We start from the raw sequence: 25,639 nt of genomic DNA, 5'->3' as shown, positions 1-25,639 counted from the left end.
ACAAGTGTGGAAAATTCTGCTATTACTCTCCTTTTCAAAACAGTAGAAAATTCTACTATCAATCTCTAATTTAAATAATTTTATAAATTTTGTAATCCAAGATTTGAAAAAAGATATTCAGCTGTTTGTAGATGATGCAAAAGTGAAGGGGAAGAAGTAGGAGAAGGAAAATAAGTAGAAAATTCTGATGTGAAATTCACTACATAAGAATTTGAATAGACTAATTCTATGAGTAGATGGGTGGACATTTCAATTGAATATTGCCAAATGTAAAATTTTGCTATTTGTTCAAGGAAATGGAATACAGTGTGCCATATTGATGAAAATGTTTTCCAGTAGGTGGTAGAGGCAAGGGATCTGGGGGTTATGCTGGATAAATAGTTGAGGTTAAGAGAGGGATGTTGTGGAAGTCACCTGGAAGCCTGTCATCACATGAAGGATGCTGACAAGTCAAGATAAGACTCTGACTGTATATTACAGAATCAATGTATAAGACAATGATCAGAGCACATCTGACTACAGTGCATAGCTATTGTTCCAAATATCTACAGGAGAAAGAAAAACATTGGAAGTAACTGAGAGGTGAGTAACTTTTAACTGTACTAGATAGCAGAATTGGGTATGAGGATGATTCGAAAGAACGCAACTTGCAGAACTTGACAGATAGCAGGAGGAGAATGGGAAGAAGAGGAAATATTTCCTCTTCTTCTGAGAAATATTTCCTCTTCTGGCAAAAGAAGCCTATCAAATAGATATAAAGGATATACTGTACACGGTAGTAAGTGATGGGGAAAATAAGAAATCTCTAAAAGCTGTATAAAAGGTGTTATAAACAAGCAAGTAAGGAGTAGTTCCCATATTTGTCACTCACCATGTTTCCATGGCAAGTGACAAATATGGGATGCACTGCCATCAGGTCGTATAGTGAATACACTAAAATTCCAGCTTCAGGCAATATATGATAGATATCATAGTATGTGGAATGGTAAGAATCCCACAATATCTATAGTGACTCTAAGAAAGCCTAGAAATAATACTAATACTATTAGTATTTCTAAGGAATTTTGAGAATGAGAAAGATATTTAAGAATACTATTTACTGTCACCTCTCTGTTTGCTTTTTATTTTCTGATAACAGGAAAGAAGGTTTACTATTTCCAATCATGGTTATCTAAGTACTATACTTTTACACTGTATTTACTGTATATCTCACTTTTCCTATTCAATTGTAATATATTAACCATGAATGCCTTTTTTTTTATAAATCAGTGGTTAATTAAAATAAAGTAACCGGTATAAAATTCTAAAATAAAAACAATTGACTTCAGATCAGAATATATGATTATTGTTGAAATTATAACATTACCTTTGAAGTGACAACTTTATTATTTGGAAAACTCTGGACAATTTTTACTTCTTCGTCAGGTGGTACATGGTCATCAATGTAAACAAATCGAGATCCTCTTTTGTTATGATGCCTTCTCTACAAAAAAAAAAAAAAAAGTAAAATGTACACTATATCATTATACATATTGGTTAAAAAAAAAAGTCTAAAGAAAATACTAGGTCCTCTGCACCCCATTTTTACCTTTTCATTAGTAGAGAAAAATGTGAGCGTGGGGGAGTGAATATTGCATATTAGCATACCAGTTTGTATAATGCTATATTAGAACACCATTGTCTCCATTAATTATTGCACAAAGTCAGTTGCAAAGTAAATTTTATATGTAATATTATTATTATTATTATTATTAGACACCTCCAGGGAGTCCAAAGACTCATCGAGGGAGAGTGTGCCAACAGCATCGAACAATTGACCCTTCCAACTACTAACTGCACTCAAACTTGCTTAACTTTTTTCGTGAGCCATTAGTAGCAGAGGATCTACCAATCGACCAAACTTTGAAATTAAGGAAACATGGACCTGTCTTAAATTCAATTCAAAATATAATGATCATCCAAATCCTCATCAAGGAAGACCTGGAATGTGAGCAGAAGTGTCAAAATGGTATGAGAATCTGAGGAATATAGTAAGAATCAGCATTTCTAAAAATTAATAAATTTATTAAATAAATATATTCTGCTGGCTTTGCATATACTACAAGTTTCTTTTTCTTTGTTAATTTTTTATTTATTTATCATCATCATCATCAAATTCCTGACATGTACCCTCAAGGGGTGTACAGGATATCATAGTACTACATGAAAAATTTACATTATTACTAATTTCCTTCATTTACATTTACAAAAATTTACATCATTACCATCTACAAATTTCCTCCAAATCAGTCTCAGTCTGTTACTTGTCAAGACTCCAACATTATCAGATCTTATATTTCTATCGTCTAAGGCACTCTGTACCATATCAATCCACCTATATCTTGGTCTTCCTCTAGGTCGTTTTCCTGCCAACCTGCCAAGAGAACACTTGTTTTGCTAATCTCTCCTCGCCCCATTCTGTTTAAGTGACCATACCACCTGAGATTAGTTCAGCTAATGCATTCCTGGATGCTGACAATGTCAAGTTCTTTCCTAAGATCCTCGTTTATTAATATGATATTGCCATTGATGCCATCTGTTCACGCCTCTAACCTTTCTCAGAACTCCCATATCCAGTCTCTAGTCTTTGGTCAAGTGTTTTACTTCTGAGCCAGCTCTCAGATCCATAAGTTAAAACTGATTTGAACACTGTCTTGTATACAGCTAATTTAGTGTTCCGACTAATTTCTCTTTTATTCCATACGAATTTATTCAATTGACTTTCTACCATACCAGCTTTGTTGATTCTGTTGTCTATTTCCATATTTAATTTACCATCTTCACTAAACATCGTGCCTAAGTAGCTGAAATGTTTTACTTATTCCACAGGTTCTCCGTTCACAACACAATTGACATTTTCAACAATTCTACCTTTTTCATTGTCTTTGTCTTTTTATTGCTGACCTTCATACTATATCTATTACAACAGTTATTCAATTTAGTCAGAGAATCTTGCAAACTTGTAGTGGATTTATTTAGAAGTATAACATTGTCTGCATAAAGCAAACAGCTGACATTAACATCTCCAATTCTGATATCATGTTTAATACCACTTTCCTTCATAATGTGATCCATATAGATAATGAATAACAGAGGGGATAATGTACATCCTTGTCTCACACTAGATTTAGCATTAAACCATCTTCCCTGTACTTCCTTCAATTCTAACTGCTGATTTACAACTCAAATAAAGACTAAGTATTGCTTGATATAATGCCCCATTGACACCCCATATAACTGTAGTGTTTTGAATAGCTTCTCTCTCTTCGCACCATGTCGTATGCCTTTTACAGATTGACAAAACTTAAATACAGATCTTTGTTATATTCCCATGCTTTCTCAACTATTTGTCATAAAGTGAAGATCCGATCCTGACAGCCTCTATTTAGCCTGAATCCAGCTTGTTCTTCACCAAGCTTTTCTTCCACAATTCTTCTCAACCATTTCTCAAGTATACTGGCATAAATCTTGCCCAGAACACTCAGTAGGGAAATACAATACCACTGTAATTCTCACATTCAGTTTTATTTCCCTTTTTATATATGGGTACTATTAGAGCTCTACTTCAATCATCAGGAATTCATCCCTCTGTCCAGGCCTTCTGAACTATGCAGTGCAGCCACTGTTAGACTTTTATACCACTACTTCAGCATTTCTGGTTGAATATCATCTACTCCTGCTGCCTTTCCCCATTTCAAGCCTTTGATAGCTTTTTCTACTTCAAGTATTGATATGCATTCCTGACTGTATGACTGTTTTTTACCACTGTGCTATCATTGCTTGTTTCATTTGGCAATTTGGCAACACGAGAAGGATGTAAGGAGAATATTAGGAGGTTATTGAGGAGAATGAAAGATAACAGCATAGTAGAAAAGGTTATTGAGGTATGACAATAATGAGTTGAGATGGAGAGCCAGAATCATGAATGGAATGCTACCAGAGCTGTGTGAGTAGAAGGGAGTACAGTTCGTGGATGAATAGCTTGTAATTGTGAGAAGAATGGAATTATACAGACATGATTGACTGCATCTGAATGGCTCTGGAGTGGGTACAGTGAAGAATTGATAGATGGAAGTGCACTGTATGTGATGCAAGCAAGAGATCAGAAGTAAGAGATGAAACGAAGTGATCAGGAGAGTGGTATTAAAGAGACAGAAGTGCTTGGCAATGGAAACGGGAATACAAAAGGAACAGGGAAATGCAGGGGGGCAACCTGCATGGACAAGGACACACGGCATAAGGAGAGTAGATGTTGGAAGTAGTAGTGAATCTATGTATGGGACGATCAGCACAGAAATTGAATTGATTAGGAAGGGAATGGGGAAGTTGACACTTAGGCAGATATATGTGGGTAACAGGCATAAAGGTGATTAGGCAGGGGCAAGTATGGTGGGGAAATCATAACCAACAAGTGGCTTGGGTAAGACTGATTATAGATGTAAAAGTGAAGTGCTGTGTTTATTTACAAATGCCACAAATATAAGAAATAACGGAGATGAAATGTTTCGCCCCAAAATCGTTGGAATAAGTGAAACAAGGTTGAATGAAGATGACATCCTAACAGGAATAAAAAAATTTTTCTATTTATTTATTTTTTCTTTTTTTATGTTGCTCCCACACATGAAAGATGACTTGCAAACCTATAGTACATTTTGTACTGTAGGCGGGCTAAGGATTTTTTTCTCATTTTTTATCAATTTTATATTTTTTTTTGAGTTCTCTTTGTTGCCGATGTCTCTACTCTGCACAACAAGGCTGGTATAATGGCTGATTTATATATCTCATATCACTTCTGACATCTCCTACTATTTAGTCCAACTTGCCTAATTCTTTCTTTCACTGCCAAGTTACATGTGCTTTCTCTCTCTCTCTCTCTCTCTATGGTTGATCCCAGGTACCTAAAATGGTCCACTTCTTTCAATATTCTCTATCCTTTATACTAATTTCTTATTAATATTAATAAGAATTAGTATATATCTATATTAACATTTATCTTTAGACCCGTATCCTCCAAGGTATTTTGCCACTCTATAAAACTCTTTTGGGCCTCTTCTACAATGTCATCTGTGATAGCCAAGTCATCTGCAAATAATATATTCCATGGTGTATTTTTGGCATCTCTTATATCTCATGCAGCATGCAAATGAGGACATGCAAGGATCAAGCATTTTAAATCTGATCATTTCATCAGATTTAAATTGTGAAACCCCACTCACAATATAATTGTGAGTGGGGTTTCACACTTTCCTGATGGTCACTTTCTCCAGTTGGTGAAAGTGACCATCAGGATTGTGGCTAGCCATATGTAGACTTCTGTGAAAAAAAGATATATGTGGATGTACAAGGCTGGTGATTATGACAAGGTTATGAAACAGCTTGGAGCTATATCATGGAATGAGGAGTTGAGTGGTAAGGAAATAAACGCTGTCTGGGAACTGACAAAGAAATGCATAACTGCATCAATGTGTGAATGTATTCCGAAGGCCAAAAGGCTGAATAAGGTAGGCTAAATAGATAAATGTGGAGCTTAATCATGAAATCTGGAAGAAGAAGGTACTTTGGAGGCAGTACCAGATGAATAATGGTAATAATCAGTTATGTGAAGAGTATAAAGAACAAGCCAGGAGAATGACTCAGTAAGAACAACAAACATGCAGTATGAACAGAAATTAGCAAATCAGGTAAAGAAAAACAATAGAAAGTTTTTTAAATATGTGGCAAGTAGAAGGAAGAATGATTATGGTAAGATGATGTAAAATGGATGAAACTGGTAGAATGTTAACTGCTGCAGAAAACATTGTTGAGGTGTTCAGTGATCAATTTATAAGAGTGTTCATCCCGACCTGGGTGAAATCATGAGAAACTTACATGTAGAGGACATTATTATTATTGTTAACATTTGACCTACAGGGAGTCAGAGACTCATCGTGGGAAAAACACACTATTGCATGCAATGTTCATTCAACCTTTCTCAAATCCACAACATACTCAGGCAATGCATTTCACTCACCAACCACTCTCCCTGCCAAGAACCTACTCCTCACTCCTCTGCTCACAACCCTCCTTATACAGTTTCCAGCAATGGCCTCTTTTTCTACCCCTGCTCCCATTCTATGAAAAATCTCTTCCATGTCGACCTGATAACAACTACTGACTAGCTTGTATGTCTGAATCATATCCCCATCCCTTTCTCCTATTCACGAGGCTCTGTAACTTACATTCTCTCAATCTGTCCTCGTACTCCACATTCCAAAGACCACTGACCACCTTTGGAAATCTTCTCTGGACCCTTTCTAACATATCCCAGTCACCATGAAAACTCGGCGACCAAATCTGTGCAAAATAATCAATGAGGCCTGATCAAGGCCTTACACAATGGCATCATAACCTCCCATTTCTGCATTTCAGGGTCCTCCACATCATTGCCATTATCCAATGTGACATCTTCATAATTTGTGCAATGTGGCCCCTGAATTTCAGGTCCTTGCCCACTATCACTCCTAATCTCTCATCTCCTCTACTACTGTCAAACTTTCCCCACCAAGTGTATACTTTGCAACCCATTGTTGCTTCCTGTCCTGTCAGGTGTCTTCTCCCTCCAGGAGATTGACTACCATATGTGTCTCCACCATGTTCTATTCTGCACTCTCTGCTGCATTCCTCATATGAGAGATAGGTCCAGTCTTCTATATTTTTCATCCACCCCAGTCTTCGTCTTCCTCTTTCCCTCAACGGTTCCTTCAAGAAGTGTCCTTTGTAGGCAGTTATGTCTCAGAATATGTCCAAAATATCTGACTTGTCTCTTTTTAATTTCTTTCATCAGGCTTACCATTGTTGCTTACCAAATCTCAAAATCTTACACTTTGCAACAGTGAACTGGCAGTTCCACTTACTTGCCCATTCATTCAATCTATTCAAGGCCTCTTGTAAAGCCATAACATCTGCTTGACTCTGCATTACTATCCCCCCCCCAGTTTTGCATTATCTGCAAATAGCTACATATCACTAGTTAAACCCATCCCAATATTATTAACATACAAAATGAACAACAATGGCCCCAAAACTGTCACTAGTGGTATGACCCACATGTGTCACACAACTAGTGACATTTCTCTTTTGGGATACCACACCTCCATATACAAATTTCTGATGCCTATCTGATAGCCAGTCACTGATCCAACTCAGAAGTTTGTTATCCAATCCTGTCTGTTTCAATTTATTTAACAGTTTTTCATGTAGCAGTCTCTCAAAATCCTTTGCAAAATCTAAGTACACAACTGTATATTTATCTCCACTGTCCAAGGTATTTGTAACCTTGTTATAATACTATAACAAGGTGACAAACGTTATAATATTATAACAAACCCATGCTGATAACCACAGAGAATACTGCTGTTGTCAACCCATTTTTGTATCCTTCTCTACAGTACTTTCACCACAACTCCAGATATACAGACCAACCTATAATCTGAAGTTACAACCTTATCACAATCTTTATGCAGTGGAATAATTTTACCTTCCTTCCACACCCTTGGAACCTGTGCTTTTGTAAGACTTTTATTAAAAAGGCATGCCAATTCCCTGAAACATTTAATTAAGATCCATAGTGGTATTGTGGTGACGACTCTTTTCTGTCGTGTTCTAAATCTATCTAGTTTCAAGTCACTTTTATGAATAATATAACTAATTACGAAATGATCACCGATCCAAAAGTAGGGAAATTTATATTTATACTGCGCCACCCTATTCTTAGATTAGTCTATATAAATAGTAGGATCAGTTCTAAATTAAGTCAGCAGTCATCTCATTAGGCCGAATCATCTATTATCATTTTTTACTTGGGGTTCCCGCAAGATTCGAATGTTTATGAACGGTGCAATAATAAGGAATTCAGGCAAACACAATATTTAGATCAACAAAATAAAACATTTAATATATGATATGGTTAACAAATACAAGAACTCTATTTTAAAATGGAACTATACAATTAACTTAACACATCTTCTCAGGTCACTGATGCTAATTCAATGTTCTAACTTTCATATACTATTCACAGTCTCAAAAACACAAATCTTCTTATCTCAAGTTAATATAACAATTTCACATTTATTCAGTCTTCACAAATCTATCAGCTCAATGTTTATATTCACAGCAGGCAATAAACTACGTAAGCAATATTCCAAGCAAATATATTCCGGTTCTTGAACATCAGAGATATATCACAGTTAATGCTAAATTAGACAAACATACAACTACTCTTACCGGACAAATTCTTCAACACTTCAAATTATTGAGAGAGCACTTATGAATTAACTTAATTAACGTTAGCGGAACACACATAACAAATATTCTTCACAGTTTAAACTGTACTAGTGTTAGTCGTACTTCACTATTCCAAACAACAGTAATTAGGTACTGATATCTTCTCTTGTTCACTTTTCTCCAAGTAATCAATATAATCTTTTCCTAGGACAACATAGAATTTAATCGTAATCCAGATTAACTGGAACTAATCAGAATTTTCGCATTGACTGTCCAGTTTCCTTTTTATCTGATTACGGCTTTAACCTTTCTTCATAACAACAGCAGATTTCGCTTATAACATTAAACTTTATGTTTCACTACTTATAGGTTCACGTCCGAACACTATACTCATAAATTTCTGCCCTAAGGATTCTATAATCTTCCTTCTTTACTTGTATGCTACTTTCGTTCTGGTTCCGCAAAACTCTCTCCTCCCTCGCTTAATAATAATTCTTCTCTCCCTTTCTGTCTTATCTATGACCTTCCTTCTCTCCTTTACGTTTTTTCTATGACCTTCACTCCTCACCTTACTGTTCGAACGCCACGCTCTACTCCACTCGTGGTTGTTTACGCGTGCGTTTCCATGACAATAGACTAAGCGTAAACATTTCGCCGATGTAATGTATGCTCTTTTACTACTACATGAGTGATTATATAACATTAAATATTTCACAAATAAGAACAACATAATATTTAAGCTACTTCTTCAACTTATTGATTACTATACAGTTAAATATAAAATAACACTTTACGTTACACCATATATATTTGGTTATACAAAATTCTATACATTTTAATATTTCATAAATTAATAGTAGGTCAGTTTTTCAATAAATATTTAATTAGTAATTCTTAATTAAGTAATAATAAATAATTTTATATAAGCCATGATTAATATTTAATAAGCAATGTTAAATGTGAATGAAAAAAAATAAATTACATAACATAGTTTCATTCACAATTTAACAGTATATCATCAACTCCTATCGCCTTATTGACACCAAGGTTATTTCCTCAAATACCTCCTGCTCACTCACAATTAAGCCATCCTCTCCTATGTCCTCTACACTAAATTTCCTCATGACTCCACCCTGATCAGGATGAAACACCCTCATAAATTGATTCACCGAATACCTCAACAATGTCTTCTGCAGCAGCTACCATTCTAGCACTTTCATCCATTAACTTCATCTTACGATGATCGTTCTTCCTTCTACTTGTCAACATATCTAAAAAACTCTCTCAGGTTTTTCTTTGCCTGATTTGCCAACTTCTGCTCATACTTACTTTTGTTTTCCTTACTAAATGAGTCAGTCTTCTGGCTTGTTCTTTATATTCTTAATGTGACTGATTATTACCATTATTCATCTTGTATACTTCCTCCAACATACTTTCTTTTTCAAGATTTCATGCTTAAGCTCCACATTCATCCATTTTACACCTACCTTATTCAACCTTGTGGCCTACAGAATACATTCCCACATTGATGCTGTTATGTATTTCTTTGTCAATTCCCATCAGCATTTATTTTCTTACCGATTAATTCCTTGTTCCATTTTATAGCTCCAAGCTGTCTCCTAAACTTGTCATAATCACGAGCCTTATAATTCCACATATAATCTTTCCTCACAAGAGTCTGGATATGACTAGCCACAACACAGGTGATTACTTCATGATTACTTTCAGCAACTGGAGGAAAGTGTGCAACTCCTCTCAGAATTACATCCTGTGATGAAATGATTAGATCTAGAACTCTTGATCCCTGCATGCCCTCCTTTACATGCTGCCTGGGATAGTTATCTCTCAAGAACTTGGGAAATTCACTTTTCTTATTACCAAATGCTATCTCTTCATGCCAATCTATACTGCCATAATTAAAATCACCCATAATAATCACCCTTCCTTTGTTCATAATCCAAGTTGCTTATACATTTCTTCTTCACTACCTTCCACATTCCCAGGCCTATAACAACATTCCTCTCAACCTCCACATTACACCACACTGCCTCATAATCACTGCCACTATTTCCCCCTTTCATGTCTACCTTATGTGGACTTAATTCCCCTGCTATCATCAGCAGCACTCCCTCCTTCCTTCTTGCCCTTTCTATCCTCACGAAAAATATTGTATCCTTCTGGTTCTATTCCTGTTATGATATTATCTTCATTCAATCAATGTTCACTTATTCCAATGATTTTGGGGTGAATAAACTCGATCACTGAAACCATTTCATCTCCCTCATTTCTGATACTTTGGCATTTGTAAACAAACACAGCTGTTCATTTTTTAGCCAATCCTATCCAAGCCATGTGTTGGTTATGATTGTCCCCCACCGCACCTACGCAATCACCTTTATCACAATTTACCACATATATCTGCTCAGTCTGAACTTTCCAACCCACATCGCAATATACTCCATCTTCATACACACATTCACTGCCACTTTCAGCATCCACTCTCCTGCCATGTGTCCCTGTCTACCCAAGCTCCCCCCCCCTTTCCCTGTTCTTCTTGCATTCCTGTTCTCTCTTCATCTCTCACACTACTATTGTTTCCGCTGTCAAGCACTTCTGTCTCTTCAGTACCACTTTCCTGATTTTTCCCTTCATCTCTTTCTTCTGATCTCTTGCACACATCGCACACTATACTTTCATCCAGCAACACTTTCTCCAGTACATTCACTCCAAAGCCATTTAAATGCAACCCATCATGCCTGTCTAATTTCATTCTTCCCTCAAATACATGCCATACATCCACCAACTGCACTCCCTTTCCTCACACTTCTCTGATAGCATACTATTCATGATTTTGGCTCTCCGTTGCAACTCATCATCATCATATCTCTGCAACACACTGACAACCTCTCCTACTACACTGTTATCTTTCAGTCTTCTCAACAGTCTCTTGATATTTGTTCTCACGTCCTTCTTATGTCTGCTTAGATCATTTGTCCCTGCAATCATGACTAACTCTCTTGCTCATTTCTTCCTCATGTCCAACACCTTATTTATCCTACTCATTCTCTCACCTGGATAGCAGACCTTACGGACTCTCTCAGTAACTAACTATCTAAATGATGGAAGTTGTTTTCCACTTGGTTATGCTTGGAATTATATATGTGGTTTAATCCTTTATCCAAGTGTAAGCAAACAAAGTTTGCACCTGAAGTAATTTCAGGAATGGGGAAACTCGCGGTAAAGGTGGTATGACTTCACATCACCTGCTTTAGCATCCCATAATGCAAAGCACATCTCCTTGCAGACATATATAATGCTATGCATTAAGGGAAAGGTCACCCAGACTGATTTCAACATTTATTGAGGTCTCATCAGTGAGAGCCAGACCCAGAGGTGATGAAACCAAGGTGGAAGTAGTGCAGAAGTCATATTTCCATATATCCATGTCATATTTCCATATGATATGATATGGTATGGATGTTTCCACATATATCTATATGGAAATATGACTTCTGCATTACTTCCACGATGGTATCATCACTTTTACTTCCACTAGATGTCTAACATCACTCTACATATTGCTCATTTCATTTTCAATAACTATTTCATTAAATCTTGCATTCCGACAATTTCACTCTCTATCACTCCTGTAATCTCGCTACCTCTTGTTCTGCCACACCTTACTTACGTTTCCTCATTCATACTTTCTTTCACTCCCTTATCACTATCTTTCACTTGTACATCTTTGCATTCTTTCACTCCCTCAGTTTCTCTAGCAAAAGCTAGAGAAACTGAGAGCAAAAGTGAGTTAATTATGAGTGAGCAGGAGGTATTTTAGTAAATAAATAACTTTAATGTCAATAAGGCAATAGAATTTGATGACATATCACTACACATCTTAAGGGAACATTCCAGGTAATCGGCATGCCTGTTTAATGTCTTACAATATCACAGGTTCCAAGAAAGTGCAAAGAAGATAAATTGTTCCACTGCATAAAGGTGGTGATAAGGCTGTGCCCAGAAATTATACGCCAATCCGAATATCTGGAGTTGTGGTAAAGGTACTTAGAGCAATTGGTGAGAAGTATGATACTGAAATGGGTTGATAATAGCAATATTCTTTGTGGCTATCAGCATGGGTTTGTTAAAGGGAGATCATGTTTTACTAACTTGTGTAGTATAACAAGGTGATAAATGTCTTGGACAAGAGAGATGCATATACACTGGTATACTCAGATTTTGCAAAAGCTTTTGATAGACTGCTACACAACTACATAAACTGAAATAGAGCTGCTTCTTCTTTTTGGCATTTTAGTTCCAGACAGTCCTGTGGTCTGCAGCTTGGTCAATTTTCTTCCACCTATATCTATCTTAGGCATCTCTTCTTTCCACTCTAACTTCTTCGATATCACTTTTGATGTTTTCCCACCATCTTTTCCTTGGTTTTTCCTTTTCTTCTCTTACCTGTCACTTCCATTGTTGTAACTCTCTGAATTGGGTGGTCTACCAGTCATATCCATACATGGCCAGCCCATCTCATTCTACTTTCTCACAATTTGTCACTAATTTTTCTAACTCCCATCTCCTTCCTTATATCTTCCTTCCTCCTATGCACACCTGCACATAATATGTTCCTTGATGTTCCATTTATCTATCTTAGCATCCTCATCTCTGTTCTTTACAATTGTTCCTCCTGAGTTCTTTTTGTTGCCAATGTGTCTGCTTCAAAAAACAAGGCTGTTGAATGGCTGATTTATATCTACTTATTTTTACTTTTTTCAGTGCATTTTTGTCACATATCACTGCTGATATCTCCTTCCATTTAGTCCAACCTGCCTAATTCTTTTGCCGACTGCCAAGTTACATGTGCCTTCTCTCTCTCTCTCTCTCTCTCTCTCTCTATGGCTGATCCCAGGTACCTAAAATGGTCAACTTCTTTCAATATACCACCTTCTCTATTCTTTATACTAATTTCTTATTAATATTAATAAGAAATTAGTATATCTATATTAATATTTATCTTTAGTCGCATATCCTCCAAGATATTTTGCCACTCTATAAAACTCTTTTGGACCTCTTCTACAGTGTTACCTGTGATAGCCAAGTCACCTGCACATAATATATTCTGGTGTATTTTTGGCTACTCCTTCACTGAGTGCATCTAAAATAATCACAAATAGAAATGGGCTAAAGTGCTGGCCCTTGATGCAAGCCCACTTTGATGTTGAAAAATTCTGTTGTTCCAATGATCGTTTTTACTGCCTTCTAAGTTTTTTCCAATCTCAGTTCCAATCCCATCTAAATAAACTGAAATAGATGGGATTGGATAACAGACTTCTGACTGGATCAGTGACTGGCTGTCAGATAGGTATCAGAAAGTTATATATGGAGATGCAGTAAAATGTAAAAGTGGAGAAAAAAATAAAGTGGTAGTAATTGTTAATACTGTTGTCATGCAAAATTCAATGTATCGCCTTTTTCATTTCTTTCATCAATTCCAAATTTTCTCATTACTCATTCCATGTCCTCAGAATACTTACCTATTTATGAACTGAAGTGTCCCATTACTATGAACATGTGTTTTATGTTGGTATAACCAATTTCTGTTTGCAGATTTTTAAGAAATTCCTCGCATTCATCATCCCCATGAAAGTGATCTAGTGCATAAACTTGTATTACATGAATATGCATGTTTTGTTCTTTTACCTTTAATCTTAGTGAGATTAATCTTGAAGTGTGTGGGATGATTTCTTTTACTGAATTTAAAAGATGGTTTTTTTACAATGATTGCTGTTCCTTCTCTGTGTATTCCAACTTTTTTTTTTTTTCACAAATAAAATATTCTTGCATTTTGGATGTTAACATATCCCTTGTCTGTCCAATGTATCTGTGATATACCTACTAAACTCCACTTAAATTTTGTTAATTCTTCTTTTAACAGTTTAAGCCTTCAAGTTTTAACTAATGTTCTAACACTGATCATTGATATATTTGTGTGATCTCTGTGATCACACCTTAAGTGATATCTAGGTAAATTTACAAAGGAGATGCGTAGACTGCCCCCCCAAAAGCAGTAACATCTAAAGCATCTTGTGACTGTGTTCTTCTGTTCATTGTAGTTATAGTGAAAATGCTGCAGCTGGCTTGCCACTTCTCTGCTGCAGTCCATTAAGGACAGGGCCAGAACCATGGAAGAGAAGACAAACTTTAACTGCAAGGAAAAGAAAGGGGGGGGGGAAGACCAAGTCAAGCAACTTGGTCTTACTTCATTGCCATTCCCATTCCCATACTCACTTATAGCAAGCCCCTGAGGTAAAGTATAAATTTATAAAGGTTAAATATTATATAAATTTATAGTCAATATTAATGATAGTGAATTGTTCCACAAAAATGTGGGAGCAAGCATAAAAGAAGAGGAGAAGAGCAGATAATTCAGCAACTGTAGAAAGTTAGATCATGAACAAATGGCAACCAGTGCTGCTCAAATGTGAAAAGGTTTTAAGCAGAATAACCACAGAATAAAGAATGAGAAAGCCTAGCATTTTGGAGGCTAATTTAGTTATGAATGTGATGTCATCATACCAAGAAAAGTTCAAGGTTTTTGTTTTATCAAGAACTACAATATTTCCAACAATATGACTTTAGATTCCAACATGAGTCAAGAATATATATTTAAGCCCTCGAACATTGAAATCATTGTATCAAATTACCTTAAAAAAGTTTAATTTTCTTGTATATATACACAAAGTTATATATATATATATATATATATATATATATTAGTCCACTGTTCCTTTTTTTTTTTTTAATCAATCACTTTAATAGTCAGTTCACAATAGGATTGTGATCTGACTCACACAATCTTCTTTTGTTTATTTTATTTTTTTAATGCACCCTATAGGAAATAAATCTGGAATTCTCCAGTCACTATGTTATAAGGTTCTGTGTCTGTACACACTGTGTATACATCACTGTATAGGACCTGAGCACTGATTGTCATGATTTTTTATAGCAAAGCTTCTTTTGAATTTATTCACACTATCTGAACTCACAAGTTCCAAAGACAAACTATTCCAGTTATATGTTGCTCTATGAGAGAAAAATCTAGTTCCCATTCCTTTCTTCACTGCATTTATTTTCAATTTCCATGAACACCTGCTCTTTATATTATCTGGTTCAGAGATAAAGTCCTTATAGTGAGATTCTTTGTTTTTCAAACTGACCTGATGAGAAAGCAAATAACTGAATAGTATTACTTTTATTACCATAATGAAATAAATAAATAAATAAATAAAATTTTTCTAACAGTCACATCTGGATTGGCCAAGTGGCCAGCATATCCAATCTCCAACCAATAGGTAGTGGGTTCATATCCTACTGTGATCATGAATATTTGCAAATATCTTTAGGTGTAGATGAATTTCGTCACTCAGTGCAACCCACTACATTACTTATTGAAGGCCTGAAGTGTAACAAAAGAGTTCCATCTTTAGTCTCTCAAGCAGGATTTTTATTATTATTATTATTACCTGACATCTCCAGGGAGTCCAAGAACTCATTGAGGGAGGGCACTCTACTTTGCTAAATACATTTCACCCTCTCCACTACTACTTAACTCTTCTACTATGACACTACTACCATCAATGGCATCTACCACCCATCATCACCAACAACAATATCTTTTGTCTATTAATTGTATGTGTTCTGAAGGCCGATTTGTCTGTAGTGTATAATTATCTAATCTTAAGCCACTCTAGGTCTTCAACCTAAGTGGAATTCCATATACGAAAAGGATATTTTTCAAAAAAAAAAAAAAAAGTACAGTATATGTACTTTTTTTTTTTTTTTCATATATTACTGGAAAAACTCAACAACCTTTTGGGAGTAAGTTTAAGATTCTGTTTGTCTTTTACTTGGCAGTAAATAAGAATTTAGCAGAAACAATTTACCTGAAAAATTATTAGCAATGTAACTACTTCTCAAATTGATTAGCAATAAAAAATCACAATGTGTTTGAGACTAAATAATGCAACATAAAGTTTGGCTACAGTGGTGCCATATCATATCCAACAGCCTCAGAAAAATGTCCTGAGTCATAAAAATGGAATAATCAGGTACTACAATAAAAATAACTAAAATAGAAAAAGATGCCGGCCTGGTTGGTTTAGTGGTTAGCGTGTCTGCTCTCCAGCCAAAAGGCTGCGGGTTCGAATCCCGCTGTGGGCATGGATGTTTGTGGTTGTCTATGGAAATACTAGTATTAGTAGTGGGTGGCAGATGCTGTTGGTGTAGTTGTAGTTGGATGGAGACAGAGAGTTGCAGAGTAGGTGCCCTCCCTCGTTGCGTCTTTGAACTCCCTGGGGGTGTCACGTAATAATAATAATAATAATAAAAAGATTTTTTTAAAAAATTTAAATAAAAAACATCCTATTGGTGAGAGAAAAAATCACTGGAGAATTAAATGGATGAACAAAACTTATATATACATATGAACAAAACTACATATAAAGAAAATGTCATGAAACCAATAATGAGAGAAACATGGTAAACGAGCTCAGCAGCAGTATAAAGAACTGGCTGGGAGAGTGACAGCAAAGGTGAGAAAAGGGTAATAAATTATTTTTTATTCAGTGCCTCAATGGAATTATAAGACTCATAATGGGAAGCCCATCTTAAACAACTCCATCCTAGTCCATCATAACATTCTTAAAATTCATTCACGGATTGTTCTCTCACTACCCTATCAGACAATGCATTCTATAGTCCAACCACCCCTCCATGGATGGCCCCTTATTCTTGCTCCTTCCTCTTGATCTACCATACAGAAGAACTCCCTAATGTCAATCCTGTAACTACACCTCAAGAGTTTAAATGTCTTAATCATATAATCTCTCCTTCTATCGACCAAACTCTGCAGTCTGCACGTCTCAATCTATCTTTCTAGCTAACGTGGTACAGTCCTAATATAATTTTTGTTATTCCCATGATGAATCTGTTGACTCCACAGAGATCTGTTGATAATAATAATAATAAACCCCAGCAAACAAATCTGAACACAATAATGCATATGTGATCTGATCAGGGCTTTATACAAATGGAACCATAATTCTTCTATCTCTGCTGGTTAGAGTCCTTCTTAGTACTGCAGCAATCCTCTGGGTTACCTTCTCACCTTAGCAATATGTTCCTTATATTTCAAGTTTCTATCAATCATCACTTCAAGGTCCCTTGCCTCTTCCACTTCCTCTAGTAGAGCTTTTATAATAGAGTATGCAGTTTCCCATTGATGGATCCCATATTTTAAGACCTTACATCATTTAGTTACATTAAACTGACACCACCATTCATTTGCCCATCTGTCCAGCTTATTCAAACCCTCCTAAAGGGCTATAACATTACATTGCCAAATTATAAAACAAAGTTGACCAAACAGACCAAAGAAAATTTGAGGGAATTCATTTGCTGTGTGTCAAATGATTATAACCCCTTAACGCACTCAACCGAGTTAACTCAGGTCCAAGAAACCAAATTTTTTCTATGCACCCGAGTTAATACGTGTGACCGTGAATTTTGGCTTCACATATAAATACGAATATACACGCTAGACAATTTTGTGCCTATTTCCTTTCAACCAAGAAACAATGCCAACGGCGTGTATCAGCTATTTCGTTTGTGGTTGCACATTTTTTGTCCACTATTGCCTGCTGCATCATCACCTGTGAATGTCAATTCTTTGTTTTGCAATTGCACATTTGTTCACTAGAGTGCTGTTTATATCGAGGCCATTTATATTTTATAACATTTGTTTGTTATTTATATTTACGTTATATTTATTACCCTATCATGGATAGTGATCAAGACTAGTTATTTAGTTCAGAAGATGAAACTTTAAAACACAGTAGCAGTGATTCAGAAGTTGATGCTATTTCAGAGGATGAAAGTACTGATGACGAAACTTGCTTTAGCCCAACAATGGTATCCAATGCAACAAGATGCTCATCCACCTCTACCAGTCGCTTTCACAGAACATCTCGGTATAAAAAATATTGATATTGGTGATTATAACTGCCTAATTGTTTTTGAGCTTTTTTTTTTATGATCAATTGATTCAACGTGTTGTGGATGAAACAAATAAATATGCAAGGAGTCGTACCCTTGGTAAAGAAAAGACTTCTTGGTATGACACAAATCCAAATGAAATCAGAAAGTAAGAAAAGTAAGAAAACCAGAATACTGTCATTATTGAACAAAAAATCCATTATTATATACACCATTTTTTCCAGATTGTATGAGCGGGAAACGCTTTGAGGCCATAAAACAATTTCTACATTTTTCAAATAATGATGAATTTGATCCAGCAAATCACCCTCGCCAAACCTCAACAAAATCTGGCCAATTTATGAACATTTGAATAGAAAATTTGGCAATTCGATTACGCCAGAGAAATTGGTGACTATTGACGAAAGATTATTGCTTTATAAAGGTCATCTGGGATGGGTGTAATACATTCCTCTCAAAAGGGCCAGATTCGACATAAAAACATACTTATTATGTGAATCACAAAGTGGATATGTCTATAATTTTATAATCTATAGCAAGAATACCATTCTGGACAGAGATTTTATCAATCTTCCAATGTCTTCGCAAGTAGTGATGACTTTGATGAAACCTTTATTGAATAAAGGTTATTGTTTGACTATAGACAATTTCTATAATTCACCTGGATTAGCGGATCTATTGATAATAAATAAGACTGATGTTTATGGAACATTATGCGTATCACGAAAAGAAGTACCCAGCGAAATGAAGAATAAAAAAATTTAAAACTGGAGAAGTAATTCGTTTTCAGAGAGGGAAAGTGTGTGTAATGAAATAGGACAAGAAGGATATCTCCCTTATCTCTACCATTCACACTACATCAATGGTAGATATAGAGATGCGCAAAGGATGAATAAAAAAACGCAACTTGTGTTGGATTACAACCAAACCATGGGTGGTGTTGATCTCGTTGATCAACACCTGTCTTCGTATGTTGTACCCAGAAAGAGAGGCAAGAAGTATTATACAAAGATTTTCTTTCATCTCTTAGACCTGGCACTGTGGAATGCTTTCATGCTTTACCAAAAATCTAGCGGTAACATGGATTTACTTGATTTTCGCCTCAAAGTAATCGAACTCTCCATTGAAAAATATAAAACTACAAGCATTTCAAGAAGTGGACGTCCATCAAATATCCCATCACCACTGAGATTATCTGCACGACATTTTCCATCTTTCATACCACCAACAGAAAAGAAAGAAAATCCAGCTCGACAGTGTTTCCTCTGCTCAAGAAAAAGAAATGAACACAATAAAAGGATTTGCAAAGAAACAAGATATATGTGTACCGACTGTGACATTTCTCTTTGTGTCATCCCGTGTTTTAGAATTTATCACACAGTGGTAAATTTTGACTGAAACATTATTATTTTCAAGATTTTTTTGTTGCCTGAGTTAAGGTTTAGCGAAGTAGATGGATAATTTAGTTAACCTTTTTTTTGCAAAAAGAGACATTTTTTGTGTTTTTTTCCAAGATTTGTTAATGTTATTTTGTGTATAAAGAAAATAAAGAATAAAAAAATTGGCAGAAAAACGACCACTTTCTGATTTTTAAGTGGTGCGTTAAGGGGTTAAAGCAATGTGCAAGAGTCTCTATGTCAATGTCATATCAAATGAATGTCTCTATGTTAAGTCTCCACAAAAGCACAATTCCTAATGAGTGAAAGAAGAGAAAAATAATTCCATTATACAGCAAGATAAAAATGATGCAGCCAATCATAGACCATTCTTAATCTCTGAGGTAGTCATTAAAGTAGCAGAAAGTTTTTTTCTTTAACTTGGTTCTATAGCTCAGTTGGTATAGATGAAACCCTTCGGTCAAAAAGACCATGGTTCGATACCTGTCCACGACATAAGGAACCCTTTATCTGGTTTCTTTCAACTAAAGGTGAGTTATTGGGTCTCATAAGGAGGTACAGGGTTTTTTCATCTGGCAACTCGGGTTTTTGGTCCCTCAGAGCAGGCAATCCAGCCCCATGAACACAAACAGATTTACAGCTATAAATAATTAAGACAACATGTGGAAGAGATAGGGTCCTCACAACATGTCGTTATGCCCATAGTCAACCATGAGTCACATCATGGTAACCAGCCTCCTAGATAGGAGATAACACACGAATGGGATGGGAGCTTGATTGAAAAGTAAATTATACTGGTCAAGAAATTATATTCTATGCTTTGTTTTAAGATTGGCATTGTTTAATCCTTTATCCAAGTGTAAGCAAACAAAGTTAGACATGAAGTCTCTTCACACCTAGACTACTTGTACTAAGAGGGTGATGACTTCACATCAATTGCCTTTGTATCACATAAATCAAAGCACACTTTTGCATTAATGGAGGGTCACTACCCTCCATTAATGCAAAAGACCAGTTTCATTTACTGAGGTCTCATCAGTGGCAGTAAGACCCAGGAATATTATTATTATTAACCTAAGGCCCCCATGGAGTCAAAGACTCATCTAGGAGTACTTTTAGCATACACACACTCACATCATACCTTGCCTTAAACACACTCAAATCTTTGCAGATACCACACTCTCGGGCAATGCATTCTGCTCATTCACAACTCTCCATGCAAAAATCCTGATTCTCACTCCCTTGTTCACCACCTCCTTATAGAGCCTCCAAGGATGACCACATGTTCTCCCCTGATCTCCCACCATTTTATGAAAATCCCCTTCAACACTGTTCCTATAACAACTCCATACCAACTTGTATGTCTGTTTCATATCACGCTCTCTTCCTCATTTCCACCAGACTCTGTAAATTTCATGTTCTCAACCTTTCTGATATTCTACACATTCCAGAGATCAGAAACTACTTAGTCAATTGCCTCTGAACCCTATCCAACATCTTTTCTTCCTTTTGAAAACCAAGTGACCAAATATGGGCACAGTAGTCAACATATAGACTAATCAAGGCTTATACAGTGGAACAAGAATCTCCTCACTTCTACAAGTCAATGACCCCACATCATTCCCAGAATTCTTTGTGTTGTCCTTACAATTTTGGCAACGTGTCCCATTAATTTCAGATCCTTATCCACTAACACTCCAAGATACCTTATTTCCTCCACCTCCAACAATATATCCCCACCAAGGATAAATTCCACGTTCCATCTCAAAACTCGTGGTGAAATACCATTCAGTCCCACAGCTTTACTGACATCCAGAGTACTCAGTATTTGGAACACATTCTCCTCCTGTACCTCTAAATCTAGAACCTGCCCGATTCCTTTAGTATTAAAATTTACTCCTCCAGGATGAAATACTCAAATAAAGTGTTATTGAACAATTCCACTATGTGTTCTGCATCAGTCACTCTATTCCCATTTTTATCCCACAATCATTTCTCCTACTGGCCACATAGCTAAAAAATTCCCTAGAATTTTCTTTGGATCTTAGGGCCAATCTCTTCTCATATTCCAGTTTCACCTTCCTTACCATACTAGTAACTCTCCTGGCTTATGTCTTATATTATTCATGCATCTACTCTTCACCTTATATCTCCTTATATCACTTCTATAGCCTCTTTTTCACATGCAGTTTCTGTTTAATATTGTTTGTCATCCACTTTACACCAAATTGTGTCCTCTTCTTCACTTATGGAATACAGCTTACTATTGCTGCTAACAAATATTCCTTCACAATTTCCAAGCATTAATGAAACTTCCCCAAGTTGATATCTAAGACTATTATAATCACCTGCCTTATAATTCCACATATGTTCCTGTCTCTTTGATACTCCTGTATGTCTATTCATCTTCCAAGTTAAAACCACATGGTCACTCTCTCCAACTGGTGGGAGAGATGTTATCTCACTTATTATCAGCTATTGTGATGCTATGACCAAATCCAAAATTCTTGAACCCCTTGTTCCCTCTATTACATGTTGCCTAGGACATTTGTCCCTCAAGAATTCTAGAAATTCCATTCCCTTATTGTTACATGCATTTCCTGTCCCCAATTTATACTGCTGTAGTTAAAATCTCCCATAACAATCATTCTTCTCCTTCTTGCACTTGCCAAGCTCAACATCTCCTGGTCGCCACCCTCTCTGCTCCTTGGTTTGTAGCAACACCCCACTAAATATCCTATCTTGCCCACCTCTACCTTATAGAGGTGGGCAAGATAGGATATTTTGCCTCCACTCTTAGAGAACATGTCGTCACTTATCATAAGCAGTACTCCACCTATACGCTTTCCCTTCCTATCCTACCAAAAAATGCTGTACCCTACTACTTCTATTCCTGTTATTATATCCTCTTCTGTCAACCACGTCTCAGATATCCCAATAATCTTTGGCCAGGCTGATGCTATCAGCACCACCAATTCCTCTCCTTTATTCCGGATACTCCTGGCATTAGTATAAAGCATAAAAATGCCACTGTGTCTATACTACGCTGAGTCTAGAGGGGATAATGTGTCTATACATTATCCCCTCTAGACTCAGCGTTACCTGATGTCGTCCCCCTTCTCCCAAGCACCCACAAGAGGTAATCCCTGCTACAATCCACCCTGGGTATTCTAGTTTCACTGCATTGACACACCGACTCGTTCAGAAAACAGCAATCTCTCCGTATGCTTATGTCCTTCCTCATTCAAATGCAAAGAGTCTCTCACATACAATTCCTTTCTGTCCTCAAACACCCTCCAAGCATCCACATATTCCAATCCTCTCTTCTGACAGATTCTAGCTATTATGCTATTCACTATTACTGCTCTTCTACTCAACTCGTCACTATCAGACCTAGGCAACACGCACACTATCTTTCCTCTCTGCATTTTCTTTTCTATGACCTCAAGCAAGAATCTCATATCTCTCGCCGCCCAATTTACATTGCCTCTCAAGTCATTCCTTCCTACCATAACAATCATCTCATTCACCCTTTCACCTCTCTTAATTGCCACAGCTACTCTTTCTATTGTTCCTCCAGGCAAACACTCCTCATGCATCCTATCTTGCACACCATGGATCATCGCGTCCCCATACATCACACCTCTTAAAACCCTGTTCCTCAATTGCTCACCTGCATCCCTCACTCTCTCTCTCTCTCCCCTCTAACACTTTCTCTCATGTGTTCCCCTACTTACCTCCTTCCTGACATCACTCTATCCCTGGTTCTAGCACTCCCTCGCATTCTTCTCATTCCCTCTCTCTCTCTTACTGCTTCCATGCTCTCCTCTTCTATCATTCCATAACTCTCTCTCTCTCTCCTTTCCTCTCTTCTACTGTTCCTATTCTCTCTTCTTCTACCATTCCCAAAGCTCTCTCTCATTCCCTCTCTTCTACCGTTCCTATTCTCTCCTCTTCTATCATTCCCGAGACATTCCACCTGCTCTTTCAGCTCATCCATTTCTCTCTCAGCAAGTCAGCCACTCTTGTTTGCCATTCATCTTCCCAATTGAGACCATCTCTGAAAACCTCACAATCATCCAACCTTTCCATACTCCTCTACTCTCATTTTTTTATTCATATTTTTCTCGCTATTCTTGTCCTCTATCATACCACTTGTCCTCCTGTAAACCTCATTTAACCTGTATTAACATACAGGTTAAACAGCAATGGTCCTAAAACAGATCCCTGAGGCACACCGCTAGTGACTTTCCTCTTTCAGGATATCGTTTACCCATATCCAACTTGCAGATACCTATGTGATAGCCAATTTCCAATTCAATGCACTAGTCTAATATCCAACCCCATCTGCGTTAGTTTGACTATCAACTTATCATGTGGTAATCTATCAAAAATCTTTGCAAAATCTACGTATACTATTGTGTATCAATCGCCTTTGTCCAATGAAGCTGTCACCTTATTATTATTATTGTACTCTTCAGGGAGTCATCACTCATCATGGGAGGTTCATTCAAATGACAACATATTTATCATACTGAATCTTAAAATGTTTAACACTCCTTGCATTAACAACACTTTCTGGTAATAAGTTCTATTCACTACAATTCTCCTTGTAAAAAATCTGCTCCTACTTCTTCACCACACTCTTACATAACTTCTAGAGATAACCCCTAGTTTTCCCCCTCTTGTATTCTACTCTTTTTATAATCTCATCTGGATTAATCCAATAAAATCCTCTCACTAACTTGAATCTGATCAGTCTCTATCTGATCATCTCTTTTCCTCTTATCCACGAAATTCAGCAATCCACATTTTTTCAACCTCTCTCCATAGCCAGCAGTCCAAAGTCCTAATATTGTCTTAGTCACTTGTCTCTGCACCATCTCCAGATCACAGTGAAAACCAGCTGATCAGATCTGAGCACAATAGTCCAAGTATTTGACCAGTGCTTTATACAGTGGCACAACCACTTCCTCATCTCTACATGTTACAGTACTTCTTATCATAGCAGCACTTTGAGGTTTGTTTGTTTTTTTCCCCACTTGGTTAGACTATAATAAATTTTGATCCATTATTCAAGTGTAAGCAAACAAAGTTTGTGCCTAAAGTATCTTCAGGACTGAGGCAACTCATGGCAAAGGTAAACCAAGCTATCATCGCTACTTGTCTTAGTATCTCCCATAATGCAAAGCACACCTCCTTGCGGACATGTATAATGCTATGCATTAAGGGAAGGGCCACTACCCAGACCAGTTTCGACCTTTATTGAATGTTCAAGTACAGGTCAAACTCCAAAAATGCAGCACTGTTCCCCCCCTCAGTAACAGGCTCACCCTGGAATAGAGAAGAAATCTCAGAACCTGTTGCCTCTACACCGTGGCAGGCTCACCCCACCATCGATCAGAGCTGCTCATTTGTTCATATCTCAACTGAGGGATAACAGCAACAGCCATGCCTCAGTTAACTTCATGAGCTACAGCATTGCTATTCATTACCTCCCCCCCACCTAGGACCTGGGTGACAGCAACATCTGCATTGTCATTCATCACCCAAGCTTCCAACCGTTTTCGACCTTTGTTGAGGTCTCGTCAGTGGGAGCCAGACCCAGAGGTGGTGACACTAAGATGGAAATAATGGAGAAGTCATATTTACCTATACAGGTTGCCAAAAGGTGTCTCACTCCATTATTAAATTACTCTGGATTTAGAGAACAATGTTGGAAGTTTTTTTTACCACTTGGATAGACTATAATAAATTTTGTTTAATCCTTTATCCAAATCTAAGCAAACAAAGTTGGCACTGGAAGTATCTTCAGGACTGAGGCAACTCGTGGTAAAGGTGGACCAAGCTCTCATCACTACTTGTCTTAGTACCTCCCATAA

General features: G+C 36.7%; 1 protein-coding gene across 6 annotated transcripts in view; it reads right to left on the bottom strand.

Annotated features, from left to right (window-relative positions):
* LOC150093183 (phospholipid-transporting ATPase IF-like) overlaps positions 1-25,639 on the bottom strand; it is a 799,705-nt gene that overhangs the window by 754,914 nt on the left and 19,152 nt on the right. For all 6 annotated transcript variants that reach the window (XM_090413774.1, XM_090413776.1, XM_090413778.1 and 3 more), the window contains exon 2: positions 1,367-1,483. In XM_090413774.1, the coding sequence (XP_090269900.1) occupies positions 1,367-1,483 (117 nt within the window). The remainder of the gene's footprint in view (positions 1-1,366; positions 1,484-25,639) is intronic.

The sequence above is a fragment of the Typopeltis vanoorti genome, chromosome 24, assembly GCF_054136105.1.
Source record: "Typopeltis vanoorti isolate ZY-2024b chromosome 24, IOZ_Tvanoo_1.0, whole genome shotgun sequence".
Lineage (NCBI taxonomy): Eukaryota > Metazoa > Arthropoda > Arachnida > Uropygi > Thelyphonidae > Typopeltis > Typopeltis vanoorti.
This window is presented reverse-complemented; position numbering and strand designations above follow the sequence as displayed.